Here is a 12287-nt window from a genome sequence, read left to right as displayed (position 1 = left end):
GGGAACTTCTCCCCCACCCACCATATTCTCCAGATAACGATTACTATCTTTTTCGTTCGCTGCAGCAACGTATGCAAATGTGGAAGGTGTTAAAGAGGACATCGACATGTTTTTTTTTATTTAAAGCCAAGTGATTTTTTTAATCAGAGCATTAACAACCTGATTGTAAGATGAAAAAGTATCGTCGATAAGAATGATTACTATTTTGTTTAATACATGTTTTGTTTTGATAAATAAGTTGTTCGGATTTTTCATCTAAAAAAATCGACATTAATTTCTTGACGACCTAATATTTTAGTAAATAAAATACCATAGGCATCACATACACAGATTTCTAATGAAACACCTCTCTTTCTCTCTCAGTCGAACTTCAAATATTAAACTTAAGACTATTTACATATTGTTTAAATGCCATTAAACTTGCAAGCTCAAGTACCACATTAAAATATAACGTTATATTAACTCAGAAGCTTTCGAGCTCTTTAATTAAAGAGCTCTTCGTCAAGTGTAAATACAACTGAAAAAACGCTTAAAAATAGAAATCAGTTGTGTGAAAAAATCACGAGATTATACACAATATTTTATACACTTAATCAATCTACCCATGGTGTGGTAAATTTATAAGTTTGCTAAACGTAAGGAAATTGGTAATGAAATCATTTAATGCATATACAATTTAAAAGAGCATAAGAGATAATTAATAAAACGATAATTATGTTTCAGAGAAGTCACATAGTGTCCTGTAGTATACAATGTTTATCACATCAAAGTCCATCGAAGCTTACATGTTTGAAATTAGATTAAAGTAGGACTGTCTGCCAGCAGAATTAGGAGTTACATATGGATCCTATGTCTCTACTGATTCCATTTCTGGCTCTCTGTTTTCAATTTTATTTGAAGGGCTTATTTTATTCCTTTCCTGATATGTTTAGACTTCCGATCAAGCACTTTTTTAGTCTATGCCTTTTGCATACAGGGTTCTGTGTTCCATGATGGCTGATGGTGGTTAAGTGTCCAGAGGAGATAGCATTCCTGAATTCTAGCCTTTAATGATATTTTTGTCTTTCCGACATATTCTTTCCCGCATTTACACTTAGCTCTATATACGACATGTTTCTGTGCACTGATAGTCATAGGATTATTTTACTTTTGTTAAAATCAATCTAAATGTTCTGTCTTTTTTCAAAAGAGTCTGAATTTCGTGTTTACCACAAATTAAGAGAATGTTTGGTGAAAACCCTGATATGTATGATAGAATAGTTGAGGTTAGCTTTTCAGTTTTGGGTTTTTGTATAGATTGATTTTGTTCTCTGTTCCGTTCGGCGTTGATTTGTTTTAGAATGATTTTTTTTTTTCGGAATGCATGACGGTGATGTTTAAGCTTGGTGCCGACAAACTTGTAATCCCAAGTTCCAGATGACTTTTTTGTTAAACAGTTTAACATTCCATGTTTGCCTGAATGGTAAGAGATGCAATGGAGTTACAATGGCGCATTAGTTTTCTGAAGGGCTTTATGAGAAGGGTTTAATCATTTTTGATTACTTGAGTGTCAAACAAAAGGTAGTTTCCCTTAGTTTTCGACTTCTACTGTAGACAGAATAGAGTAGTACTGTTCATTAAGATAGTTCAAGAAGCCCCCAGTGGCAAAGCAGTATGTCTGCGGACTTACAACGCTAGAAACCGGGTTTAGATACCCGTGATGGACAGAGCACAGATAGCTCAATGTGTAGCTTTGTGTATAATTACAAACAAACAATAGTTTAAGAAAACATTAAGCTCTGTATGATCAAGGCCCCAGATTTCAAAAGTTTAGTAACCATACCGCCACATTGTAAAGGTTTGTTTAATGAAGTATACATAGCACTTCTCTAATTATTGCGTGAAAATTTCACAGGTAAAAGTGTAAAAAGAAAAACTCATTGGTGTGGCATCTATCATAATGTAATTTCGCCTGTGGAGGAGCTCTTTAAAAGCTAGAAAGCTTGTGGATCAACAAAAACTTTATATTTTAACGTTGTACTTCAGCTTATAAGTTTCTTTTTTACCTTAAAACTTTTCTACTGTATTGATATTCCCCAGTGGCTCAGCGGTAAGTCTGACGGCTTATAACGCTGAGTTGTCGAGTTTAGATACTCGTGGTGGGCACAGCACAAATAACTTATTATGTAGCTTTGCGCTTAACAACAAAAAACAAAATTTATTCACTTGCCAGACCGTGCGATGATAAGTCACATGACTAAATAGTTAACATTGGTTTTACGTAATAAATCATGAACTTAGTATCCACTAGGTGAACCTCATGCTGGGTTCGTAATATAAAAATAATTTATTTAATATTTCATATTGCATAGGAGGAAGATGAACCAGCATTTAATACAAATAAAAATATAGCTGCAAAAGTAACTGAAGAAAATACATAAACCATAAACAGAATTATAACTAATCATAAAATAGAAATTGCTACCTCGTATTTATTATTTTAATACTTTATATTGATAAGAAATTTGGGCAAAGTGCAGATGGCGCTAATCATTATAAAACGTTAACATTCTTGAAAGGCATTAAATCTTATCCTACCGACCATAAGTAGGCTTCGAATAGGTTTGGTCTTTAATCTTACTTAAAAGTTAAAGGCATTAGATTTAAGTAATAAAAACTAGTATTGTCAACCATATGTGAAGCCAATTTCAAATACTTTTCTTTTTTTAACATTTAATGACAAGCAGCTTAATGTCATATTGTATATATACTTGGATTATTTACTAGCTAACTTCAACTGTTATTATTTAGTGTTAAGTTGTATTTAGCGGCTTTAGTTTAGGATCTCAACTAGGCACACAACCTCGTGTACTATTGATACAATGAGAATATTGTAAACTTTAAAATGTAATTAATATTGATATTATTACTAATCTGTAATCTCTCCCTCAAAAAAGTTTTTGTATAAATCTGTGTTGTTTTCTATTCACAGCTTGAGTTGAACTTGATAGTGATACTGATAGAATTAAAGAGCAAAACCCGTAGTTTTTTCCAAAAAATTATGTTACAAAAAAAAAAGCCAAAGATCTGAAGTGACAATATTGATTTCTTAAATTCTTACTCTTAGCTTAATTAAGTTCAACTGGCTATTTTATTATTATCAATGTGTTATTTTCATAGCACTCTTACTCTTAGGAGTAACTTAGTCAAAAATAAAAAGCTCATGTTAGCGTTATAACACTCGTAAGGCCTAATTTGTAGTATTGTGTTGTGTATATAACTGTATTGTACAATGGTAAATGTCAAATTGTAACAAGAAACCTTGCCTTTTATTTGGGCTATCTCTTTATTACAGGACAAATCTTAACTTCTTCAGTTCTTGAGACTAGGTGCAGAGATTAGGTATTAGAAATATGTCTACTTTATAATTTAAGTTTTGTAAACTGAAGAGGATCTTTCAAACTTTTGGGCTCTTCCCTGGAGTACACAAAAGAATTGAATGTGAAGTAGATTTGATTTAGGTATTCAACATTGTTAGGAGTTTTCAGTCTTCCTCTTGGTGGTAATGGTAAGTTTGTCTCTTTAGTAGTGGAATGTAAAATGTTGAAAATATGAATTCAAACATTAGAGGTCTTAGATTTAAGATTTCAATGATGAGATCTAGATCTGTTATTTTTCAGATGTTTCCACTATGAGTGATCAAATTGTGAAATGGTTTGTCTAATGATGTACAGCTAACTTTAATTCCTTTAAGTTATTTTTCAGAAATATTTGCAAAATTGAAGGGATTCTTTCAGTTAGATTTAAAAAAATTATGGATGACAATGACCCCAATTGGCTTAATGGTCTTTTGTTACTTTATTTTTCTTTTTTTCTCAAAAGAGTTTTTAAAACAACTTTACCATGAAAATAATTTTAAAGAAAAATCTTTCCCACATTAAAAAAGCTATTGAACTTGGGAACCTTTTTCCCCCCCTCATGTCTGAAACACTGGTACAAAACAGAACAAGTTACCAACATAGACTAAGACAAAAGTCAACATTGTAATGAGCATAGCTAATTAAATATACTTTCCTAATGTCCTCTAAAGATTAGAATGCATTGTTTCACCAGTTGGGTACCCTTGCTGTTAACAATATTTTCGGGTGTAAACCAAATAATATCTCACAAGGTTTGGCCATCTTGGGAGATTTAGTTTATTCTTAATACATTAAGTTAATGAGAAATAATAAAGTATACATCACTTATGGAATACACAAACAATTGCTGTTGGCTTCAAGTACTATCATAGATTTAATTTTATGTGGGAATTTGAATGTTGAAAGCAGTAAGTCTGAACTATGAAGTTTGGTTCTAAAATTGTCCTTTGGGGGAAATTATATCCTGTATCGGACTCAATGTGGGAGTAATTTTATATCCTGTATTGGACTTTAAGCTAGAGTAATTTTATATCCTGTATTGGACCTTAGGCTAGAGTAATTTAAAACTTGTATGTATTTCATTCTGGATTGAACAGATGTACGGATGCTAACTTTGGATTGAGTGGTTAATTTTGGCTGAGTAGTTTTATTAGGTAAAGGGGTGATTCTGATGACCCAAATAGTCACTTGTCACATTGCTGGTTCTTAAGTTTTTTCACAAACACAAGGTTTATGACTGACCAATTACCATCGTGTGATAATGCCCAATATAAAATTTTTGAATGATATTCATGTCCTTTTCCTAGGTAAAGAAGATGCAAGGAACAACCTTTAAGTGTAAAAAATGTCGCAGGATTTTGTTTTGTGGAGAAATTGTTGTAAATAGTCATTGTGAGTCAGAAAGTTTTGCTGAAAACACCGTGATTCTCCAGTCTGAGGGTTTTCATCCAACATGCAATAGCGATACAGTGTGGTACTTGAAAGAAGAGAATTTGCAGGATTGGATGATTGAGCAGATTGACCAGGTTTGTTTGTTGTTTTTTTTTTTACTTTTTGGCATCTGATGCAGTTTTTAAAGTAATTACATATGTTTCTGCAGCCAAAATAATTGTTAATTACTGATTAACTACTTGAAATTTCTGGCAAAATGTAAAACCAAAGGGTAATAATCATATAAATGTTTGGAAACTACTTTAAATCGTAGTTGATATCAGGGGTGTATTAAGTTTAACTGGCACTCTAGGCTTACAGTTTTAGATGTGCCCCTTCTTTCTTAAAGGACTTACCAGGAAAATTATCCACCAACATGAGAACAACAATAAATTTAATGATATGGATAGAAGTTTGATTTTATTGTAAGTTTAAATTTTATAAAATACGTGAAGTAAAAATGATTTTTTTTCTGGCCTTTGCATCGGCATACTTTTCAACAATAACAATAAAATCTAAACTCATGTCACACTCAATGAATAAGCATAAAAGAGCATTAAGTTTTTTTTTCCTTTTTATTCGCTATATTTCTGTGTGCCAGCAATACGAAGCATGGGGCACGCTTATACCGATTTGATTTTATTACTCATCAGGATCTCTATCAGCCTACTCTCAAATTGAAATTCTTTTAGGCAGCATTAGGGTAAATTAATCTATGAGACCTTGGTCATGGTGAAATACATCAATCGAAAGGGTTTGACATCTTGAGACCAAAACTGTAATTAGATCTCAAATCAGTCAAGAGATATGGGGGCTATGATCTAAGAGTTTGTACTTGAAAAAAAACCACATCTATTGTGTGAGCAGCTATGCTGCAGCTAAAAATATTATGGAAACTACATTACTGTACACAAAGTGTCTATACAGTGGTACATTTTATGAACATTTTAGCCTTCTTAACAGACTTGTCAAACTTGATTAACCTAAAACAAGGAAAAACAACTAAGTTCAACTTTCTAATCACTAATTACAAAGTCTTGAACTAAAGTTATGGTTTATTGCTGTTGGTTGTTTTGTAATGAATTTTATATGCTTTTTTAAAATAGTTGAATATTTAAGAACATGTGTGGGTCATCACTTCTAAAACTAATTTTTATTGACACCATCATACAAATAATTATAACAATCCATTAGTTTAGAAATCAATAAAGCTTCTAATAGACAATCTGTTCAAGGCTAACAATTTTGAAAATATGAATCAAATCACCTTTATTTCTTTGCTAAATCTTAAAATTTCTCTAGATTGGTCATGGCCACCACAACCAAACAGTCAGTCAAATAATGATGTTTTGGTTTTAGCAGTTATTCTTCTCTATAACATAAACCTTCATCTTAAAACAGGGGTTCCCAAACTGGGGGCTATGTGAAAGTGTCAGGGGACCACAGCAAATGCATAAAATTCACATAACCTAAAAGGTACTCAATATCTATAGCTTCATTGGGTGGGGGAGTAATGTTTTGTGGGCCTTTTGCTGAGAAATATTTGGAACCCATACTGTACAGGTCTCTTGCTGTCACTAGCATTTCTGTAAATAATGAACTATAAAGTTTCTCTCACGAACCTTACTACTTGCATTCATCCAGTTAGACAACTGCATATTTACTATTTACACCAATCTCTTCACCATCTTCTCAATGCAGGATTTTAGCTATCTGTACAGTAGAGAGGTGAGTAGCATTTCTGAATTTTAACAGTTTCTTAACCAGAAAATACATTTCAGACAGATACTCACCTACCCACAGAACTACTGACTCTACCTACCCACTTCCATTGTCATTTTTGCCTTGTCAAGTATGAGCTTTCGGTATGTGAAAAGTGCTTGTGGGGAGTATTGAGCATGGAGGATGTGTCAGCCTCCTTTTGTTGGAAATGTGTAGTCTAATGCTAATTATACATGTTATACATAGAAGTGGGAGTTCAGTAAAAGGTCTAGCATATATACAAAAAAAATTTCAGCAGTAGCAAGATATTAGGTATTTGTTCTGTGGAGAGGTAATTGTCTACCTGAAATACATTTTCAGGTAAGGAAAATGTTAACTTTGTAAATAACCATTAAATTATGTGAAACACAAAAGGAAAAATATTTTTAAAAAGCATAAACTTAGAATAAATATCAAACTGATAAGACAAATTCCTTTATTAAATTGGGATGGTCTTGTTTTTTAGCAAAATAGAGAACTGAGTTTAGTAGAAGTAAAAATTGATGGGCCTGTACATTTCTAAATCTTCCCTCAGCCTCTTTTCTTTTATAGATAAAACTCATGTTAGCAGTCCTTGAATGATTGTGAATACTCTTATTTTTCTGAAGACTTGAGAAATTACCAATAATCTACCCACCATATTAGTACTCAGATTCTTTAAAGTTTCAAGATGTATCTTGTCAAGACCAAGAGTTGAACATAGCACTGAACTTCTTGTGCTGCATACAAATAGCATTTAAGGTCCAGTTCTAGCATTTAAGAAAAGGCCATCTTAAGCAGTGACTTGTGGCAGATGAATGACCTGATTGATATGAAATTTGCAGCAGACCAAATTAATAGAAATTTGATAAAATACATCAGCAGTCAATCATAATTATTAGGCCTAATAAATGGTAGTTCATCTACAATTAAACATCTTACACATGATGTCACAAAATAACTGCTAGGCTGTAAGTTACCAATAAGCCTTTAGTGGGTAAAGCTCCATTTTTTTATTCTTTGTGCCAATATAACAACAAAGTAGTTTTCTGTGTAAAATAGAATAATAAACTTTGTATGCATAATATATGAAAGAAAGTGGGGATATTTGGGTGTATTATTAATTTTTAAATATTTAAAAGTAATAATAATAAATACCAACAGGTATCATATTGTGTAACTGTAGAACTTTCAAATAATGGACAAAATAACTAATGGTCATTTTATGCTGTTGTGCATCAAATTTTCATTGAAAATGATTAATCCATGCTCAGATGATATGACTTAGTCATTTCATTTTGCAAAATTACCAGATGCTTTCAAGTAATGGATAATTGTTAAAAAATATATATTAACAACTTTTATTTAACTTATCAAATCCTGAAACCTACATCAGAATCAAGATTGTGAAAAATACTTGTCTTTATACGAGTGCTAATGTTTCTTCATATTACAACACTTGCATAGAAGTATTCCTATATTTTGATAACATTAATAAAGACTTTAGTAAACAAGTATTACACATAATTTAAATTTTACAAAGATTAATTTTGGTGCTAAATGTGTGTGTTTGTGATGAACTGTTTTTCATGGTATTTATTATTTTTTAGGGAGACTGGATCAAAGGAAAACTTACTTGCCCAAAATGCCATGGTAGGATTGGATCGTTTGACTTTGTTTGTGGGTTCAAGTGCTACTGTGAAAAATTTGTTCTACCACCAGTGCATGTTGTGAAAAGTAAAGTTGATTATTGCCCAGGTAATGAAAGACAATTGCAAATCAAGAAATTTCATGGTAAGATAGTAGTGTCTCCACCAAAGCATGAAATAGAACCTCAGGAAAATGACCCAAACCAAGAAGTTAGACATGTTGGGAGTGCTGAAGGTCCATCAAGTTCAACCAATCGTCCTTCATTTTCAACTGGTTGTTTACACCACCAAAAAAGTGATACATGTGAAAAAGGTAATTATGTTTATATATTAAAGATTCAAGTACTGATTAATGCTATTTTTGATGGATTTACCAAATAAGGCTTCTTACACCACGAAATTTGTAAAATACAAGGTTCCAAAACTAAATATCAAATAATTATATTACATAAGCCATATATGTGTATTTTTTATAAGAGCTCAGTTACACTTTAGTTTACAAAATATAATTTGTTTCGAAAACCAACATTGATTATTTGAGGAAACTAAAGTTGAAAAAACATGTATAATTAATATTCAGATTAGAATTAGTGATACCAATTCCATATGTAAGTTAAAAATACTTTGAATCAAATCTGAGCGTATGGCAATTTTTGTAGTTTGACTTTATGTTGTAACTATAGCAAGGTTCTCATAGGTTATGGAAAATCCTGGATGTTTGGACGTTTAATTTCCAGGAGTGGAAAGTCCTTGAAAAATCATAATATAATCGAGAGTCCTGGAGAACTAAAATATCTTCTAAATATCTTTAAGCAGAAATTTTGAGATATCAACAAAAAAAATTCTTGTTTTGTGTCACTCTTTTAAATAAAGTTTGTTTTTTCACAATCTTTCCCACCACTATTTTGTGTACTTGTCAGAATTGAGTTAATTTTCATAAGGATAGTCCAATATTAGTTATTAGCAATCTAATTTTATGATGCCTTTTTTTTTCACATATTGATTGTGTATTTACATACAGATATAAAACTGCTATTAAGTACAGTCATGAACCTTGATCAGTAAAAACAATGTTATTATTGTCCTACAAAAGCTTTCAACAGATAATCAGTCATTTAATGCCTTAATTGTACTGGTATGAGTTGCAAAAATGATTGCATAAACAAAGTCAAAAGCTGGCCAATCAGCTATGTTGAAGTATATTACTAATTTTTGTCATAAATTCAACATTATAATGAACATTCCTATAAATAACATCATGTTAGAATACATACTAGTCAAATATGTGTGTTATATTCTGTTACTAACTTCACAGTCGTGCAGAATATTCAGTTACTTATGTCACTATGAAGTAGTTGAAGCCTGAAACATCAGCTTGTAAGTAATGCAACTGTATTTTGCAAATCAAAATATTTAATGTGTGTCAAGAAATACTGGATTCTTCAGTCAACTAGCAGATGCAGCTAATCAGGTACTTAAGTGATTGACTGTGAAAAAATAACCATTTCATTATTCGGTTTAATCAAACTAGCATTGCTTAGCTTGTATCAGTTGCGGAGTTAGTACAGTGGTTCCCAATCTTTTCACCACCAAGGACCCCTTTTATTGTTATTATTTTTCCCATGGACACCATGTTTTTGAAAGATTCCACCTACCCAACAAACTGTTTTTATAGACTTATAATTAACTCATTTTAAGGGCTTTTCTCACATACTTGGAGAACCAGAAAAATTGTGACAGTTATAGAACAGTTTCAGCATTTTACGTATTATTATTCTGTGTCTTGCCATGCATTATTTAATTAAAGAAAATAATTTATGCCCCCCCCCCAGTATTACATTCGCAGGCCCCAGGTTGGGAACCACTGAGTTATTGAAATACAAGTTGACCATGATGTTATTAAAATTGAATACAAATAATGCTCGTGTTGCTAAGCCTCAATGTTACAGTAACAAATTAGCATTTCTTTGCCTTTCACTTGCTTAGAGACCACTGAAATAATAATGTATAATAATAGTAATTATGAATAAATAAGTAAAAAAGAAAATAGTTACTTATATAAAGTAACAAAGTTGAAATCAGTTAGCTTGGACTTGTGATGCTGAGTCCAAGAAAGAATACCAAACAATACAGATTTTGACAGTGAACATTTTATATTTTAAACTTCATAAAACATTTGGAGGGCTACATACTAAGTAACATAATAAAACCCATCCACAGCAGCTTGGGAAGAAATGGGTGTTCAGTATTTATGCTATTTCATACAAATACATATTGTTAAGTCACCAGATAGAGTTCATATGGATTTCTGTGCAATTGGACTGTTGAAATGGGTCCTGGGAAACTGCTATCCTTGTACATGAGATGGATTATAGAAAATATGCAGGGTAATGTGGTGCACTTTGGACATGACAACCTTACACCAAAATGCTTTGCAATAGAAACTGTACTACAGAGTTTTATTGTCAAGTTGTATGGTCATCAGATAGAACATGACCAGACCTGACAACATGAATTGTAATGATGTGGTTAGGTTCCAAAATTGTTTTAATATACCATATTCAAATCTCTGTATCAGCACTAAAAAACTTTATTGTAAAAAGTTTTGACTTTGGATTTGTTTTACAGTGTACATGTTTTTGTACCAATCTACACAAATTGCCATTTTTCTATAATTTTTTAGCATTATATGTACAGTTTATGTTTTGGTCCAAAGAAGAACTAAGAAGAAAGAAGTTTTCATATAATTGTATTTGTGCTTTATGTAATGAATTTCTGTGTAATTCTAAAAATAGTAATCAAATATTTTTTCTTTTAGGATAGAATCATTCTACTGACTTTTGTATATAACTGTACAATAATGGGCTCACTTTTTGTTGTCATTTTTCTACAAGATCAATCACAGTGGTGTTGGAAACTATAATTTCTTTAAAGGATGTATTTAACTAATTTAAGTATATTTTTTTGTAGGAAGACGAGCAGTTTCCTTATTCTACTACTTTTTGTGTTTATTACAAAAAACTGTGTTAATTAATAAAACAAGTTAAATCAAAAGTCACTCATCATAAAAAGGAAATTGGATGATATTTTTGTTACTTTTTTATATTGGAAAAACTAATTTTGGTGTAATGAAGCTCTTGAATTGTATAAATTACTTAGATATTGTAATTTTTTAAATAACTAATTCATAATAGCTACATACTTACAGATGTTTGTCACCAAAGAAACAGTGAGCATGTAGTTGTACATAACAGAAATACATGCATGTGTTTGTGTGAGTTACCTGGCACTGCACGGTGAAAATTTAGATTTGAAATGTATAGATCAGTATTTTTTCAGCAAATTATTCAGTAAGTAGATAAAAGTTGTGATTCGAGAAATAAAGCATTTAATCAAACAAAGCTTTATTTGAAATTAGATCGTGTTTGAGCTTGTCTTGAGTCTGAAGTCGTACATCATATTGCTTCTCTGTTTCTTGCTCTCTGTAAGTTATTTGTCTCAATTTTTGTGCTTGAAGTCTGGTTTGATGTTGTTCAGAAGTTTCTTGTTGTCTATATCCAGCTTACCTTGATGATTCTGACTGAACTTTGGCTTTGTGCTGTTCAGCAGTTTCTTGCTGTCTTTGAGTAGCCTGCCTTTCAGCTTGAGCTTGAAGTCTAACTTTACGTCATTCCAAAGTCTCTTTCGATTATACCACCCAAGAAACGCCCTTTCTATGGAAAGTCTTCTGCCGCTAAAAGAATGCAAGCACAAAGAGCAGCTGAAACAGAAGAAAAACGCAATCAAAGACTTCAAGCACAAGCTGCAAGACAGGCTGTTCAAATACAGGTTTCATAAGTGATTTAGTAACTTTGTGAATTGCAAATTATTGTTTAGTGATACAGGTACTTAGCACTATTTAAAGAAAAAACTGTTTTGGAAATACTGAATTGACAGCAAGGTGATCTGAGTATCTCCCGCCATAACACTTTCTATGTGCAAAACGTGCTTATGTTTGTATGTTTATTACATTAATTGTCAATTTCGTCATTAAATACTACACCAAATACAAAATAAATAGCACCATTAA

The 12287-nt window shown here is 31.7% G+C and overlaps 1 protein-coding gene across 4 annotated transcripts in view; it reads left to right on the top strand.

Moving 5' to 3' along the window:
• Positions 1-2524: 2524 nt before the first annotated feature.
• Positions 2525-12287, top strand: part of LOC106466692 (E3 ubiquitin-protein ligase RNF180-like) — a 17331-nt gene continuing 7568 nt past the window's right edge. Inside the window, exons 1-3 of one of the 4 annotated variants that reach the window (XM_022394768.1) lie at positions 2525-2582; positions 4706-4924; positions 8180-8531. In XM_022394768.1, coding sequence (XP_022250476.1) covers positions 4715-4924; positions 8180-8531 — 562 coding nt within the window. In that variant the 5' untranslated portion in view covers positions 2525-2582; positions 4706-4714. Of the gene's footprint in view, positions 2602-2671; positions 3548-4705; positions 4925-8179; positions 8532-12287 lie in introns of those variants that run through there. The other 3 variants (XM_022394767.1, XM_022394769.1, XM_013926989.2) reach the window with 3 other exon arrangements.

Source organism: Limulus polyphemus, unplaced genomic scaffold, assembly GCF_000517525.1.
Source record: "Limulus polyphemus unplaced genomic scaffold, Limulus_polyphemus-2.1.2 Scaffold2346, whole genome shotgun sequence".
Taxonomy (NCBI): Eukaryota; Metazoa; Arthropoda; class Merostomata; order Xiphosura; family Limulidae; genus Limulus; species Limulus polyphemus.
The sequence above is the reverse complement of the archived record's forward strand: the minus strand, read 5'-3'. Positions and strand labels throughout refer to the sequence as shown.